A 16,072-nucleotide genomic window follows, 5' to 3' on the forward strand; every position below is an offset into this window, starting at 1 on the left:
GTTTCTCACAGTTACAAGATGAAATTTTCAGTTGGCCAGCGACTACAAAGCCGATTCTCTACTTCTTGCTGTGGACCACATGACTGCCTCAATGCATAAGAACATTTTATGTGCCAACTTGCAATGAAGACCACATAGTTAATAGTTTGCAACCTCCTTTCCCCCAGAAGATCTTCAGAGTTGAGTAATAAAATTCCTCACATGATTTCAATGAGAGGGTTCACTTGTCAGAGGCTGCTTCAAGATAGTATCATGTGTCAGGGAGGTGCTGTTCAGAGGAAGCTTTCCAACCTTGTGTTTTCAAGGCTTGACTGAAAATGAAAAAATGTCAGGCTATAAAGTTTGAAACTGGGGGAAAGAAAAATAATCTCTAGATGTTATTTTCAAAATATGGAATTTAGCCAATTAACGAGGGGAGGAAGGAAAACTGATTAAAGCCCTGACAAACCCTTGAGATCACAGGCCGATTACTAGTTCTGCCGCAGACTCCATGTAGGAACCTGGGCAAGTTAATCCCTCTACACCTTGGTTTGCCACCTGCAAAATGAAAAATAACACTTTCTTTTCATATCCTGTTATTCTTGCTTGCATTGTTCCCCAAATTAAAAGCATTTGTCAAAACACTTATCTTTAGCTTTAACACTGGAAATTGCATTCACAGCTAACATACAATCCGTTTGCATGACTGAGTGTTCAAATATGAATTCTCAGTATACCTTGCTACCCAGCCATCCTAATTTTATACATGTCAGGAGGGAGCTTTAGTCAATATCAGAACAAGAGGAATATCAGAATGCTAAAATACATTTTACTACTAATCTTACATATAAGACCAGCTTTAGGGATACGAGTTAGACCCCAAAAAATTCAAATTCTTCTCATTATCTCCAAAAATACCACTATAATCATGACATTGGTCTCACTTCATTGATAACCCGCAAGATAATATTATCATCATAGGTATAATTAACATCCAACCCCATGAGGACGTGTATGCAGAATCCAATGCCCGCTCCATCAAAATAAGTATAAAGTGAAATCGACTTCAGTGGCTTTAGAAGTGTCAAAGCTGCATAAAGTTTTCAATAGGAGAAACAAAGGCACAGGTTTTTTTGCAGTAGACTCCTTAAGCTGACAGCATTCCTTCAAGTGTTTCATTTCAAATCCTAAACTTTGCAGAAGATGAAAAATATTTGCCACAGGTCCCAACACTGTGATATGTAATTCTGTAGTGTCCCTAAAAGCTCTGCACAGAAATCACTGTAAAGCCCAAGTTGCTTTCTTTTGATAAAAATGTGCTGTCACTTCATGCAAACTGGTTTTATTTTCTAATATATACAACCAGACATCTTCTGACACGACTTTATGAAAGGGACAGTAGTGTTCTTCCCTTCTCATGTTTCAGTCTCATTAATTCTTCCAACTACCAGCCCAAACACCATACCCTAAAGACCCAAATTTCACCACTGCCCCACTGACATACAGCAAAAAAAGATCAGTCTCAAAAGTTAATGACAGAACAATTATTGAAATGCACGCTTATTAAAAATTAATTTTATTTAAAATAATATTAGTTTAAAAAGTGAAATGTCAGAACTCCACTGTCTTCCCAGCTCCAGTTACTGATGAAAAACATACCCAACACTTTCATGAACTTATGGATTATCACTATAAAGTGAGCACTTCACAATAATTTAATTTTCAAAACACCAGACAGCCATGAACTTTTAATATCCTTTTGAAAGAGACCACTAAGACCCCCACAAAAACTGCCTTAGAAGTAAGCTTTCTGCAGCAGACACAGATTACTAATTCTGTGGAATTGTCAGAATCACAATGCTGGAGACACACACATTTTCTAGAAAGGTCAACAAATATTAAAGAATTGCTCAAGCCCACTCAGTAAAGTACTTATAGAGATAAGCAGGCCTCATCCACACAGGATTTTCTTCGAGATTTCCTTACCACTCTTTAAAAATCCTGCAGTTTCACCTATGGTAGCATTCCTATAACACAGCTGGCAGTCTGCATACCACAATGTCGTCTAGACCTGCTCTGAACAGTTGGATGACACAGGAGTAAAAATGCTGATGCCTGTTCTGGTGCTTGCACTGGTGCTAAAGGAAGGATAGGAGGAAGAACAGACATAGCTGAGTAAAGCATAAGTTCCTTGTTCCTAGTCTCATGCCCAGGCTCGTCGGACAATTCTGTCAACCATACAGGAAAAGTTGTGGCTGCTGTGAGGCTAGAGAAGAAATCTTCACGTAAGGGAAATGAGCATTCCCAAACCCCAGTTTTCAGATGCAACATCAAACCCTGCTCTTCATCAGAGCCCGGTGCTCCCAGAACATGCAGATAACAAATGCATCCCTGCACAGATAACATATTCCATCCCCTTCTCACTTCTCCCCTACTTCCCTCCCCCACCCCATCTCAGCGATGTTTTCTTAGCAATTTGGAAGAGAAATGGCAAAAAGGGAGATGCAGAACACAGAAATAAATTAAGTTTGTTCTCTACTGTTGACAGATTTGGTCCTAGCATGATGGGAGAAAAAAAAAAACGTTAAGAGTGATAAATCTATATATACCTACTCCAAACTACACCCCACATCCCAAGGGACATGGTATAATGGTAAATAAATATAGATGCAGTTCCTACTAATGAGGCAGGGTACAGCAAGGCCAAAGAAAATGCAATCATCTCGGGGAAAAAAACTGCACAGGACTCCTCCTCTCCCATCCATGGAGGAAATCAAATGCCAGCTGCACCATCCCAGGAAGGAAGCTGAGTCTGTACCTGATGAGCCCTGCAGAAATGAGCTAGTCATATCACGGGACGCAAGCAGGCACTTCAGGGTTTTGCCAGCCCACGAATCGTCTGCGGAACACAATTCCCCTCTTCGATACGATGTATTTTACATGGTATCATTCATGCAAATTGTAGGGGTTTTTCCACCAGTTTCTTTTTTTCCTCCATCCCCATTAGTTTGAAGCAGAGGCACGTAGCTAGCGTCTATCAGATCTGCTCCGACAGTGCTCTCAAACGCGTGCCCTGGCCATCAATTTAACGCTTTCCTCCCTACGAAGTTGAAATCTTTCCAGCTTTCGTTCATGTACATTTTGTACTTAAAAGCCACTTATCTGTACTCCCAGTGTTACTCGCGCAGGAGAACAAATTTGAGATATACCCGACTCCAAACAGCAAACATGCTTACAGTCCTCATTTCCTCTTCCTTCTTCCCTCCCCACCCCCAAAAAAAAGCAGCTTTTTTTTTTGTCCCTAACACGAAGGGACTGGGAAAACCAGCACATACGACCGAGGCTACTACAGACCTATCGCAATGAAAAAAATGCCTTCCGAAAAAGTGCTCTGCAAACATACCAAGAAACACTATTAGAACTAAAAAAAAAACCCAACAAACCCACCACCAACCCATCAGACAAAACTGAGGTTGAAGTACTCGGCTCGGTCTGTCTCTCGTGTGTATTCTGCACCTAAAAACACTCGCCTCTCGTTTTAACACCGAACCAGAGCTAAACAGTCCAGCGGCATTCCCTACCACTTCCCCCAGTCCTGGGGTCCACGACACTGTTCTTCCCCAAAAAAAATCCCAGGCACGGCTACAAAAGCAATTTACACCCCCTCCCCTCCTCAAGAAGTACAAAACAAACACGCGTATGACACCCCACCCAAGCTCTCCTCGCACATTTTGGAAACGACTTCCCTCCGGGTCCTCCTCCTCCCCCACCCGTTCCCACCTTAAAACTCTCCAGCAACGAGACCCTCCTCGTATTGACGCCTCTGCCACCCCGAGCACCCGCCCTCTGAGCCCCGGGAGCTGCAACAGATCTCGCCCTCCTCGCTGCGCAGCCTCCCGGCCCCGGGACCCAGCGGGGTTCGGGGCACCCGTGGCCCCCCGTGCCCCCCACTTCCATAGGCACAACGCACCGCAGCTCCCCTAGAAAGGCGCCCCCGGACACCCACAGCGGCCCCTCAGCCCCCCTCCCCTCCCCCTAAAGCCAGGGGGGAGCTCCCCGGCAGAGCCCCGGCGAGGGGGCTCGCTGCCGGGCGCGATCCTCACGGCGCACCGGGCTCCATCCCCGCAGTCAGAGCCTCCCTCCACCTTCCCCCGCCAAGGTCCCGCCGGGCCGGGCCGGGGCAGCCCCCCGGGGTCCTGAGGACAGGGCGCGGGGGCCACCGCCGCCCTCCGCAGCCGCGCCGGGGCTCGCACCAGCCCAGCCCCAAACTCAGCGGCGAACAGAACCGAAACATCACGGGGGGCGGGGGAGCAAATAATAATAATAAAAAAAAAACAACCAAGCAAGCACCCACCCAGGCTGAGGGGACTCTGCCACCGCGAGTCCGTATCACCGCCCCCCCCCCCCCCCCACGCGGGAGAGAGGGGTGGAAAAAAATAATAAATAAACGACAGGAACAAGGACGGAGGGCTCTTCTTTAAAACCCAGAGGTTGCCCTGCCCTCCCGCAGACCCCCGCAGCAGCCTCCCGGGGACACCTTCCTCCTCCTCCGCTCCGGGGGCGCCGAGAATACGCGAAGCCACCCAGAGCCGCGGCTCAAACTCTGCCCGGCGAGCGGCCGCCCGGGCTGAGGGGCTGCCCCTGCCCGCCCCCGGCCGCCCCCCGCCCCGGCCGCCCCCCTCACGCACATCCCGCGCTGCGAGGGAACCCGCTCTCCGGCGCGGCGCAACTCCCCCGCAGGCAGCCGCGGCGCCGGCTGAGGGGGGACCCCCTACCCGCTCCCCCTCCCTCCAGCCCACCCACCCGCCCACCCGCGCCCTCCCCTCACAAGCGCCGCTCTCGCCCTCCTCCCCCCCACCCCCCCCAAGCAACACTCACCTCTGGGTGCTGACGGCGCCTCCACCTCACCATGTAACGGCAGGAGTGGGGGGGTCCCCCCGCCCGCCCCCCGCCCCAGCGTGAGGGGAGATTAACGGGGGCGCAGAGGGACGAGAACAATAGGGGGGGGAGGAAATCCCTCGGCCGCCGAGACCCCCTCCCCAGCCCCCCGAGGACAAGGGCCCCCCTCCCCGTCTGGCTCTTCAGCCGCTCCCTCCTCCTCGCTCTCTCCCCTTTTTTTTTTTTTTTTTTTTTTTTTTTTTTTGGCTCAATCACACCAGACTGACTGTCTTTGTCTGTCTGACAAGCGCCATGTTGATATCAACATCCAAGCTCCCACCTGCTGCCGCTGTGAGACCCTGGGACTTGTAGTTCCCCCTCCCCAGGGTGACGGGGAGACCCGCCGCGCTGGGACTACAACTCCCAGCATGCCCTGGGCGGCACAGCACGCCAATGGCGCGCGGGGCGCAGCGCAGGACGGACTACAACTCCCGGCAGGCCTCGGGAGGGAGGGGAGGACCCCGCCATGGCGTCATCCCGGGCGGGGTGGTGGTGGGACTGCAAGTCCCATGAAGCCCTGGGAGGGTTGAGGGCCGAGCAGGAAGGGGGGGAGAGGGATATCCCAGTAAATAGAGCCGAGCTAAGCATGAAGCTGGTGAGTGTGTCGGGCTGGGGGCGTCGCGAAGGCGGGGGAGGGGGGCGGGCTCCGACCTGCCCCGGGGGTGAGGGGGGCTGGCTCCCGGGCTCTCCTCAGGGCCGCCGGGCGTGAGGGGAAACTGAGGCGCTGAGGGTGGGGGCGGCCTTGGGGGCGCCGCGGGGGCGGGCCCAGCGCGGTGCTCCTAGCAGCCGCCGGGCGCTCGAGCGACCGTTAAGCGGCCGGCGGGCAGCTGCCGGGTGGGGGGCTGGGGCCGGGGGAGGCCGCGGCGGGTGAGGGCTGGGCACCGGCCTGTGGGAAGGGACACGGGCCTGGGCAGGCGGCTTTCTTCCAGCCCTCAGCCGCCGTGCTCCCCCGCCGGCGGTGTAGGGGCCGCCCGCGTGTGGGTCGGGTGAAACGTCTGTGGGACTGAGGAGGAGGGGGTGTTTCTCTGCCCCTTCCTACTGTTAAACGCGAGTCCCTCCGCGGAGCAGCTGTGGAGCTACCCCACTGCGCCTGTGGCTTCTACTGGGTTGCTCTAGGTGTATCAAGAAATCCACGTGGTTCCTAATAAAATCATGTTCCATCGGCAGTATGATGTTAATACAAGTAATTACTAATAAGATCAGCTTTCCTAAGGGTGTGCTATACTTCTGAGAAATATTTTGGGTTCCGATACTACAGTCTTCTAAAGGGAAAGTTTACCACAAAATGTGTTACCCCATATTATTGGTCTCCTTTCTAGATCTCCCTTTTCAACTGTGCAGGTTTCCCACAGACCTTGGATTCAGCCACTACTTTATTTTCCAGGAAGAATTTCTGTTTCACGTAATGTGCTGCAGTTCTTTGTCTGGAGGTGAAAACCAAAGAAGGCTTCAAAATACCTGAGCATAACGTTTGATTTGTTTAACCTGAAACTACGCTGCGGTTAAATGTAGGATTGTCTCAGTTTTGAGACTGAGCAGTTCATCTTGGGAAACCTTCGTTTCTGGGCTTCTTTTGAGACTTCCAGTAAATCACTATCTGTGTTGTAACCGTGTGAAATTAATTCAGTAGGCAGGTGGCCGAAGAACTTGATCCTGCATAATCTTACGTATGCGATTAAGTCTGTGTGCCTGGATGAATATGACCAGTGGGACAAACTGTGCAAAGCTAAGCACTTCTGGATGTGATTGTAGAGGCTGATACAATGTAGGGGGGAAAAGCAAACTTGAGAAAAAGACCACAGCGGAAATGTAGTTTTATGTCTGGAGTCTTGCATAGGGGTAGAGAGAGGGAAGGAGTTGGGGGTGGGTAGGAGTAGAATACCAGCCATCTGAAGTTTGTGTTGCAGTATGGTTTTTAGACCTGTGTGTAAATTTGGGGACTTGGGGGTCAGGATCCTCCATCTTATCTTTGTCTGGAGATGCGGGCTTGTGGGGGGAGGAGCTGGATACTGGTTTATCCTCTTTTCTCATCTCTTTGGGTTGAATTTGGAATAGCAAGGTAGAGGTAACAGACTCTAGACCTGATTCAGAATCTAGTGAAAATTTCAGACTCCCACAAATTCAAATGGGCTTTGATCCAGGCAAATCCAGTTTCTCATTTCCCCCTAGATTTTAAGCTAGCATGTGATATTAATACTGGAAGAATGCACTGCAGTTTTTGTTGGCTTCAGTGGGAATTCAAAGCACTGGCTTTAACCTGCAAAATTCTGAATGTTTTGGAGCTGCTAGCATGAGACATCATCTCTTTGTCACATTGCCATCCATGAGATCACCAGAGACACTCCAAGCTGGTGAGCGCTCAGTGTGAACCAGATGTCTGCTGAGAACCTGCCTCTGTGAGGGCCTTAGCATCTGGATCTTCATCTTGATCTCTTTGTGCCCCACTCTGTCAAACTTTCATCCAATTTACAAAGCCTGTCAAGAAAATTGTGAGCTGAGGTGGGCATATTTACATGTTTTCTATGTTTTGTGACTTTTTCACATGACTATTTTTAGTTAGGTGATCAAGCACCTAGTGTGTTAGCTGCACCCACCTTACATAAGGGAATAAAGATGGAAGGAAACAAACCTCTGAGCGAAAAGGTCCTACAGTTTAGTCCGGTCAGGAATATTAGGGACTGGGACCTTTGGATTTGTTTTAAACAGGAACAAGTGTAACATGGATGGAAATTACCACATTTATGGTGTGTATAGAGATGTATATAGTGCAGGCACTCAGATTCTTGGAGTCCTAATGTAAAATCCTAACAGAGCTACGGGCCTAGAAATGTCACCTGTGCAAATAGCTATATAGTGTATATGAATTGCCTTTTTTGTGGTGTGTGTCACTTTACTTGAATCTGGTAGAAAGCATCCATTGACTCCCAGGAATCTGTTTACCACAGTGTGACAGCCACAGATATAGATTATTTTAGATGCTTTTAAAAAAGAAAAAAAGATTTTCCAGTTAGCTCATAGATGTCAGGGTCCTGATCCTATTCATGATTTTTTAAAAAGCAAGAAAGTGTTTTGCTGATGAAAGGGGTGATATTTCATTGCCTTTTTTTAATTACCAATAGTTTAAAAGCTACAAAAATAGTTCAGAACTTATTTTTTCCTTCATTTCTTTCTATTTACTTGGATTTATAGCTTCAGTTGTCAAATTTCTGGTCTGGTGAGAACTTAATTTCATATGTGTATTTTACATTTCTGAATAAAACAATTCTTTTCTCATATACTCACTTCTTCACCAGCTTGGCTTTTCAGGTTGTTTTTTTTTTTACTTTGCTAACAGCTGGCAAAATGTAATGTTGCTTCTTAATAATTAAGGCTTTTTGAATTTAAAACAAAAGTATTTGTGATATTTTTAATTTAATATTTGAGACTTAGTAGCTTTTTAATATTTAAATATAATTTAAAACAGTTTTTTGATGAATGTATGTAAATAGACTCCTTGGGAGTTGTCCAGACAGTTACAGTCCTGTGCTCACATATAGTGAGCAGAGGTAGAAAATGAAATTATTAATCTACCTTCTTTCCACTTGATAGAGTGAAGTATAGTAAGCAAGCATAAGGTATAAATGACTTAGAAAATGACTGCGTCTGTTTTTAGTGCGATGCATGGCCAAGCAATTGATATTTTTCATCTTAATTGACCAAGACTTGAATTTAAAAGCTAAAGTTTGACCACCTGAGCATTGCTGTGCTGCCAGATGCCCAGACTTCAGAGATGCAAAAACTTGTATTGGAGATGCAAAGTCTTCTATTCTTGCAATCCCTGAAGAACCATCAAATCCCTCCTCAAAGAAGAGAAGCCCTCATGCAGCAGCCAGTGGCCATGCTCTATTCAGACATTTAGGTTTCTAATCCTGCATTTTAAAGCTGGCATTTTTATTCAGTTCTCTTCTTATTCAGAGCTTCAGTTGTGCCCTTGCCTTGTTAAACGTTTACCACTCTCCATACAAGAGGTGACTGCATCTCAATGATGCTGAAGTGCCCCTGTACATAACCTGCTTACTGGCTCATTAAACTTGCATAGCATTTGAGATTTCTTGGTACACAAACCCTTCCATTCAGGTATGGTTGTCCATTCCATGGTGTTTCCTGTTTGCATTTAGCAAGACAAAAAGCAGGTGAGAGCATGCCCCAGAGCTGCTGCCATGCACATGGACAGCTTCCTCTGCTGATTTGTGCCAAGCAGCCACAATGGTGTGGGCAGCACCTTTTTTGGTTGTTTAGGCAGATTTCTTAAGGAAATAAAATTTGTATTCCTGCAGGGATTCTCTCCCTCGCTTTCCACCCAAGTAGCTTTCAAATTTGCTAGCTGATTTTGGCCAAGTTTTGCCAGTAGGACTGAGTTTTGAAGAAACTGATGTTCTGGGATTTTTGTGAAAATAAGTGGTTGCTAGAAAGAAGAGATTCTACATGTGTCCTAAATTGGAGAGAGGAGCTATGCCATCCTCTCAACCCTTGTGATCAGAAAAATTTGTATGAAAAAAATCTGTCCCTTAATACCCTGTCATGGGGAAATCTCAATGAACACACACAGCTGTGAGGACCAGATTCATGGGAAATTAGGTTTTCTGTTTAAAACTACATGTTTAAAATTAAGGAGAAATAGGGCATTTTTCAGGGCTGGGGAGTCACTCTGGTGGTAAGGGTTGTGAGTAACTCATCCTTGTGTTCTTCTTTCAGTACTGCCTGTCAGGACATCCAACCTTACCATGCAATGTACTCAAGTTCAAATCCACCACCATCATGTTGGACTGCGGACTGGATATGACATCTACTCTCAACTTCCTTCCGTTGCCACTGGTTCAGAGGTATGTTCTGTGGCCTGTAAGCACTTAGTCTGTGTCTTCTTGGGTTGCAGTTGGAGTGCTCTGAGTGAAATGGTGTATTGGAAGGAGGGAGGGGATGAGTACAAATGAACAGCATCATCTGATATCATAAATAGACTTTGTTCACTTAAAAATTCTCTTTATCAAAATAACGTCCTTTGGCTCAGTAGACGGAAGACATTTTATGGATTTATTGATTGGTTTTTCTAGATAATTTATTCTAAGCTTCAGTAAAGTATTGCTGCAACTGCTCAGCACAAGTGAGGTCACATATCTGTCATCTTTCTGGCTTCTTCATGCAAGATGAGATAAATGGGTAACTGAGATGGAGTGTGTGGAGCCCAGCAAGTACTGCTTAACCACCCTCTTCTCAGGATTTTCTTCAGAGCAGGGACTAATGCAAAGAAAAATAGCACTTAACAGTCCTTGTTAGTTGACTTGAAGGCATAATTGTTCCCTTTTAAAAATTAAATAAATAAAAGGGCAGTGCAGCTGGGCACAGAAATGGAACAGCAGTGAAACAAAAGTAGAACCCAGAAGAGAAACCTGCAATCAAGGCTCCTGCTTCTATGATTCTACCTACAAAGTCACTTTTTCCCAGATTTTTAGATTAATTTGCATATTCAGTTAGGGTGAGTTAGATCTTGCATAAATGGAATAAATTACAAAAATAAGCAGCTGGAAAGATGGGAATGAGTAACTCTTGGTGATGGGAAGCAGCAGGAGTTTTCACAAAAGGCGTTTAGTAACCTTTGATCCACGAGGAAACAAGTGAGGAACGTTCTGGGTTCAAGGGATGCTTGACTGAGAGTAGGAGAATATGATTGGGAAAAGGAGTTTCCTAAGTGACCTAATGAGGTTAAAGCAGTTTGTCCAGCACTTCCTATGATTTGTTATTTTTGGAGAGGAAAAGAATAGACAATATGCATTGTTCTGCCAGAGCATGGAGTTCAAGATCTGCTGTAGGTTAAGAAACACATGCCTTAAGACAGATCAGTGTGATTAGTTAATTTTTGTCCCATTCCCTAATGCGATTGCTAACTGCAACATTTAGGGGCAAGAGTAGATTTTGAAGGGATCCAGAAATTTTGGGAAATCCAGGTACAGACAGAATTGCCTTGCATTTGCTTTCTCCCACTTCTCCCTACCCCCACCTGAAGAAAAAAGAAATTGAGAGAGGAGCAAGTAGCAAAATTAGGTGATTGAACAAAGGCTTAAGAGGTTCTTTAGAACTGCAGGCGTCAGAGCTCCCCAGGGATATGCCAGCTTTGTGCGCTGATAGCAGACCCTAGGAATGAACAGCCAAATTGCAGGTCACAACCTGGAATTCCCCAAGTACCTCCAGAATGCCTTCACTGAAATGACTCAAACTCAATAAGAAAGGATGTCAGATTTGACCCCTGATGGCCCAGTGGAATCGGAGCAAACAGTTGGATTTAAATCCAATCAATCTTGTCATAAGGGGATCGAACACCCCTTACAGCAAGGATTGTTCTAAGCACATGGACTTGAGCAAGTAATTGATCTCTTCAGTTCTCTACAAAACACATGTCCTGCAAGGAGCAGTGGAAATGAGTTAGAAACTTGAGGAGGAATGTGGCTGCTACTAAAAGTCTTTATCTTGCTATAGTATTCATAGTTGTACCATTACTACAATGTCTAAAATACCTCTGAAATTCAAATGTGTATTATTAACATAACGTGGCCAGGTGATAAGAGAGCTGACATTATCATAGTTTTCCAGGCGAGAGACTACAAGGACTGACTGCCTGAGGCTTGCGTGAAGTATGTAGCAGCACGAAAATGTGAACATAGGTCTGTCAGATCTTAGGTTATTACCAGCTGTATGTCCTCTTGGAACCAGATGTGCTGCTCCTTGCAGCTGGGCTGAGACAGACCCATGTGAAGTCTTAACCAGAGAGGAGCTATGCTTCTCTCCGCAGTTTTTAAACCAGAGGTCCCCAAAGTATCATCCATGAACCACTTGGGTTCTGCAAGTCTCAGTAGGTGGTCTGCAAAGGTGCCTCGATTTTTGCCTCTGTGGAGCATAAAGGTATGATATTACAGAGGATCTTTGCTATGCAGCTAAATACAGTATTGTACCTGGCATGGGACCCTCCTTGAACAAACATTTTGAGAACCTGGGCTTTAATCTATAAGAGAGGAAACTGCTGTAGTGTTTGTGTCATTAAAGGGACTCTACATTTTTTAGAGTTCTTTGCTCTTCAAAAAAAAACCAGTCAAAAGGTATTTGGATTCCACCTTGTCCTGGAAATGGCAGTCCTTGTTCTCACCAGCCCATGGAGCATTTGCAAAGTACTTGCCGTTTCCAAACACTTTTTGCCAGTTCATATACTTTAAAGGAGGTTTGTCAACTGGAATTTTCTCCCCTGTACCAAAGTCAAATGCAAAATGGTAAAGTGAACATATGGGAAGCTCTTAACCTTTCCTGTCTAGCCATGACATACTTGCTGACATTATTTATGGGACAGTTCTAGCTATTTTGGATTAATCAATCACTCTATTACAATGTGAAAACTATGTCGGCAGGAGCTGTGTTACTTCTTGGCTTCAAGGTAAAGAGTCCTTTCTGTCCCATGTTACTTATTCCACCTTCACCGCCCCCACGTGACATATCCACTACTTTTACCTCTGTTGACAACATGTATACTCTTCAGTGGATGCCAGGTTTAGTATAAGTTGATAGTGGTCTTTCATCATGAATAAAGCAAACCACGTACTAGCCTAAATTAGGGGGAGTAGGGCAAGCATGTCAAGGAAAGTTTATTCTGCTCTGCCTTGTGCTGGTGAAACCACAAACAGATCTGGGTTTGGATTACCAGTTGAGAAACTGGAGAGAGTGTTCAGGGGGCTCCAAGATGGTCAGGGTCTGGAGCCCATGACTACAGCAGGAGGTTGAGGGAGCTGGGCTTGTTAAGTCTGGCAGAGAGGAGGAATTAAATGGGGAGATAACAGCCACCTACATCAGCTTGAAAGGAAGTTACAAAGGCAACAGAGCCAAACTCTTCTCGACAGTGACAGGCAGTATAAGGGGCTAGCAGCCACACATTGTGTGGGAGGCTCAGGTTGGACATTAGCCTCCCAGTGATGAAGCTTTTCTTACCAGTTTCACCCATCCCTAGAGAGGCTCTAGAATCTCATGCTCCAGGGATTTGCAAGACACAGCTGTACAAAGCCGTGGCCTACGTGGTCTAGTGCTGGCTCTGCAACACTGGACTACAGACATCCAGCTGTCCTTTCCAACCAAGGTTTCTGTCCTCTCCTTTCTTATCTGTCAAAGTTGTTGTGTATCAGAGTGATTTGTCCTTGCTTTTTCCATAGCTCTTTTAGTCTCACTGCACCACTTCTACTCAGCCCCCTCAGTCTCCAAAATACTGCTCTTAAATTGTGTTTTGAATGTGTCAGTGGGGAGTACATGTAGCCACCTCATCTCTTCTATCATCAGACTTCTTCAGACTTACTCTTTTATCTTTGAAAGGGGGTTGCATTTCTCTGGCATAGCGTCTCGATGACATCCTTCTGCTCTCACCTCTTACCTTCTGTCTTCACTCCTTGAGTCTTTGATTTCCCCTTTTTCTTTCCTTGTGACTTTCTGGAGTGCCAGTTAGGATTTGTTCTTTTATATTGACATTGGTCTGAACACAGCATTCTTCTGAGCCCTTGAATCACTTCCTATTTTCACAATCTTCAATTTGAAAGCCCTTACAGCATATAAGCATGCCTGTCTGTAGAGCTTAGTGTACAACATTTGCAGATTTCATTGCAACCAAGTTCTCAAGTTCTGTCTCAAAATCTGAGGTTGTTGCAGGGCTTGGTTCCAGGTGGGTTCAATTCTCTTGTTTCCTCAACTTTTTTTTTTTTTTTTTAATTTCTGTAGATAGCTTGAATCTGTGCAGACAGTTTTAGAGCTAAGCTGTAGGCTCACACAGAAATAAAATGTCACTGTGAAGTATGAATAAGTCTCTCAGTTGTGGTAGCGAGAAATGCTGCAGCAATTACTACTGTAAACTCAGGGTTACAATATCCACCTTGAAGTTTCTTTATTAGCATTTGAAACAGTTAAAAAGAGGCCCTGCCATTGCTGACTGGTACCAGACCTGCCAGCTTAAAACATGCAGTTCACAGCCAAACCTCCTTGCACCTTTGTCCTGCCAATACAGGTAAATGCATTGTACAGCTGTTGGTGTGGGTCTTCAGGGTGAGACCTAAGCATGAAACCATGGTTTATGTGGATATAAAATCGCAACCTGTATCTATAAATGACTTAGTCCAGAGCATCGGTCTTTCCCTGCCATTGCTAATGGGAATATTTGTCTTTCTTCTTCTGTCCCAGAGCAGTTTTATGGTGCTTTTCTATTGTTTTAAGCATAGTTTGTTGCTGCCCTAACTTCTTCTGTTTATAGAGCCAGTTTTACCACAGGGTGATGCAAGCAGCACTGAGCCTTTTTTAAATTCTCACCATAAATGACTAAAATCAAACTCCCTGCATGCGTCGTCCTCTTCTTCCTTTTACTTACAAGTGTCATAATCATGATTTGTAAAAGTCATTTCAGTGAACACTTAAACACAGTGAAACTGTTTTATTGAGATTGTTAGTTTCCTGAGACAGAAATGGCATTCTCTTCCTTTGTGATACCAAATAGGAGGTCTATGCTTAGCAACTGATAATGATATAATTAATATTGCAATAATTTTTTTCTCTCTTTCTGCAGCCCCAGGCTGTCCAAACTTCCTGGTTGGGTTTTGAAAGATGGAAGCACATTTCTGGACAAGGTACTGTACTGATGGCTGGAATGTTCTTGCCATGCAGAAGGCTACCTGACAGGTTAGGAGCTTGCACTGCAGGAACAATACTTCCATGCTGACTCATCGCAAAGGTTTCTGTGTGTACCTTTACCAGCCATGGTGTCCTTGTAGAGCAGAACGTTTTGAAACGAAATGCTAATAGCAACTCTAAGGCTTTCAATCTTCAGAGGTAGCCTAGCTTTTTAAAAAATCCTCTTAAAATGCAGAAATTATCAGTATGAATATTTTCTTATTTCATGGAGCTCCATAAATAATAGTGCTTTGCCTTCTTAGAGTGCCTTTTATTCAGCAGTCTCACTTTTTTGACACTAAAGCTTCATAGCATGCTTATAAATGAAGTTGGTATCATACCCTTTTTTAGGCAGGAGAACTATGAGAAAGTGAATGGTTTGCCCGTGGGAGGTCTCTTAAAGAGGAAAAGCTTGTCTTTGCCCTCTGAAATCAACATGTGTTCTGCTACTGGACATAGGAGGCTGGAGATAATATCCTCCCTGCTAATTCTAAGACACAGGACTTACTCAGCTACATGAGAGACACAGAATTTTTCTTTTTTTCCCATCTTTTCATTACATTAGTTTTGTAGGCAAAATTTATCTGGGGCTTCAACCAAAACTAGGCACTGCAGCATCCAGCTTGATCTGCCATAGGGGAACAATGAACACAAAAATATGTCAGATGTTAGTAAAATAGGCAGGTATGTTTCAAATGTGTGCAGCGATAGGTATCAGTAGAGAAAATACTGTTTTAACAGACTGTTCTCTGACTATGTGAACATTAAAGGAAAACAGTAATAATAGTTGCTTTTGTAGGGGGCTTTGAGGTGGACAAAATGGATTGATCTGATTTTTACAGACAAGGGAGCTGAAGATCATAGATTGAAGACCTGATTTTTCTTCTCATTGGAGACAAAAAAACCCTGTACAGGCAGCATTTCTGTTCATAAAATAGTAACAGCTCTATTCAAAGCACATGTTAACTGGCAGTCACAGAGGTACAGAGGCTCAGTGACAGGAACGGAATTGCTCAGTTTGAATCCCCTGGAACTTGTTTCTCCTGAATCCCGGCCTTGGTCTCAGAGCTTTGGGCTCTGTTCTGTCCAAAGAATAGATAGGCTGTCAGTATATTTTTATATGTGGTGTATTTACATTTCTGTGGTGCTGCTGCAGTGTGTGCTCAGTAGAAATTTTCAATCTCACACAGCATCAATGGCAATCGTGTTAAAAATTCAGAGGCAGCATCTCTTACCTTCACCTTGACCATTGTAACTGCTTGGAATGGTAAATTCTTTGACCCATGCTGGAAAAAGGCAAGGGAAGGAGTCAAAGGGGGATGTTTTATCATGTCAGGTGGACATTCCTGTTATAGCACTCTCTGGATGACAGTTATAAAACTTAAGTCCTGGAGAGGCATTGAAATTTTCTGCGATCTAGTTTTAATCATTTTGAACT

At 45.1% G+C, this 16,072-nt stretch overlaps 2 protein-coding genes across 27 annotated transcripts in view; one reads left to right on the plus strand and one right to left on the minus strand.

Moving 5' to 3' along the window:
- The window catches only part of HMBOX1 (homeobox containing 1), a 119,880-nt gene extending 114,762 nt beyond the window's left edge, over nucleotides 1–5,118 (minus strand). For 4 of the 25 annotated variants that reach the window (XM_056342718.1, XM_056342707.1, XM_056342719.1 and 1 more), the window contains exon 1: nucleotides 4,858–5,118. The gene's annotated coding sequence lies outside the window, so the exon portion shown is untranslated. Of the gene's footprint in view, nucleotides 1–2,797; nucleotides 3,247–3,759; nucleotides 3,965–4,857 lie in introns of those variants that run through there. The other 21 variants (XM_056342722.1, XM_056342713.1, XM_056342714.1 and 18 more) reach the window with 16 other exon arrangements.
- Nucleotides 5,119–5,382: 264 nt separating this feature from the next.
- The window catches only part of INTS9 (integrator complex subunit 9), a 72,882-nt gene continuing 62,192 nt past the window's right edge, over nucleotides 5,383–16,072 (plus strand). Inside the window, exons 1-4 of one of the 2 annotated variants that reach the window (XM_056343526.1) lie at nucleotides 5,460–5,512; nucleotides 6,237–7,416; nucleotides 9,652–9,779; nucleotides 14,531–14,591. In XM_056343526.1, coding sequence (XP_056199501.1) covers nucleotides 9,715–9,779; nucleotides 14,531–14,591 — 126 coding nt within the window. In that variant the 5' untranslated portion in view covers nucleotides 5,460–5,512; nucleotides 6,237–7,416; nucleotides 9,652–9,714. Of the gene's footprint in view, nucleotides 5,513–6,236; nucleotides 7,417–9,651; nucleotides 9,780–14,530; nucleotides 14,592–16,072 lie in introns of both variants that reach the window. The other variant, XM_056343524.1, reaches the window with a different exon arrangement.

Source organism: Falco biarmicus, chromosome 6 (assembly GCF_023638135.1).
Source record: "Falco biarmicus isolate bFalBia1 chromosome 6, bFalBia1.pri, whole genome shotgun sequence".
In the NCBI taxonomy this organism is placed as follows: domain Eukaryota; kingdom Metazoa; phylum Chordata; class Aves; order Falconiformes; family Falconidae; genus Falco; species Falco biarmicus.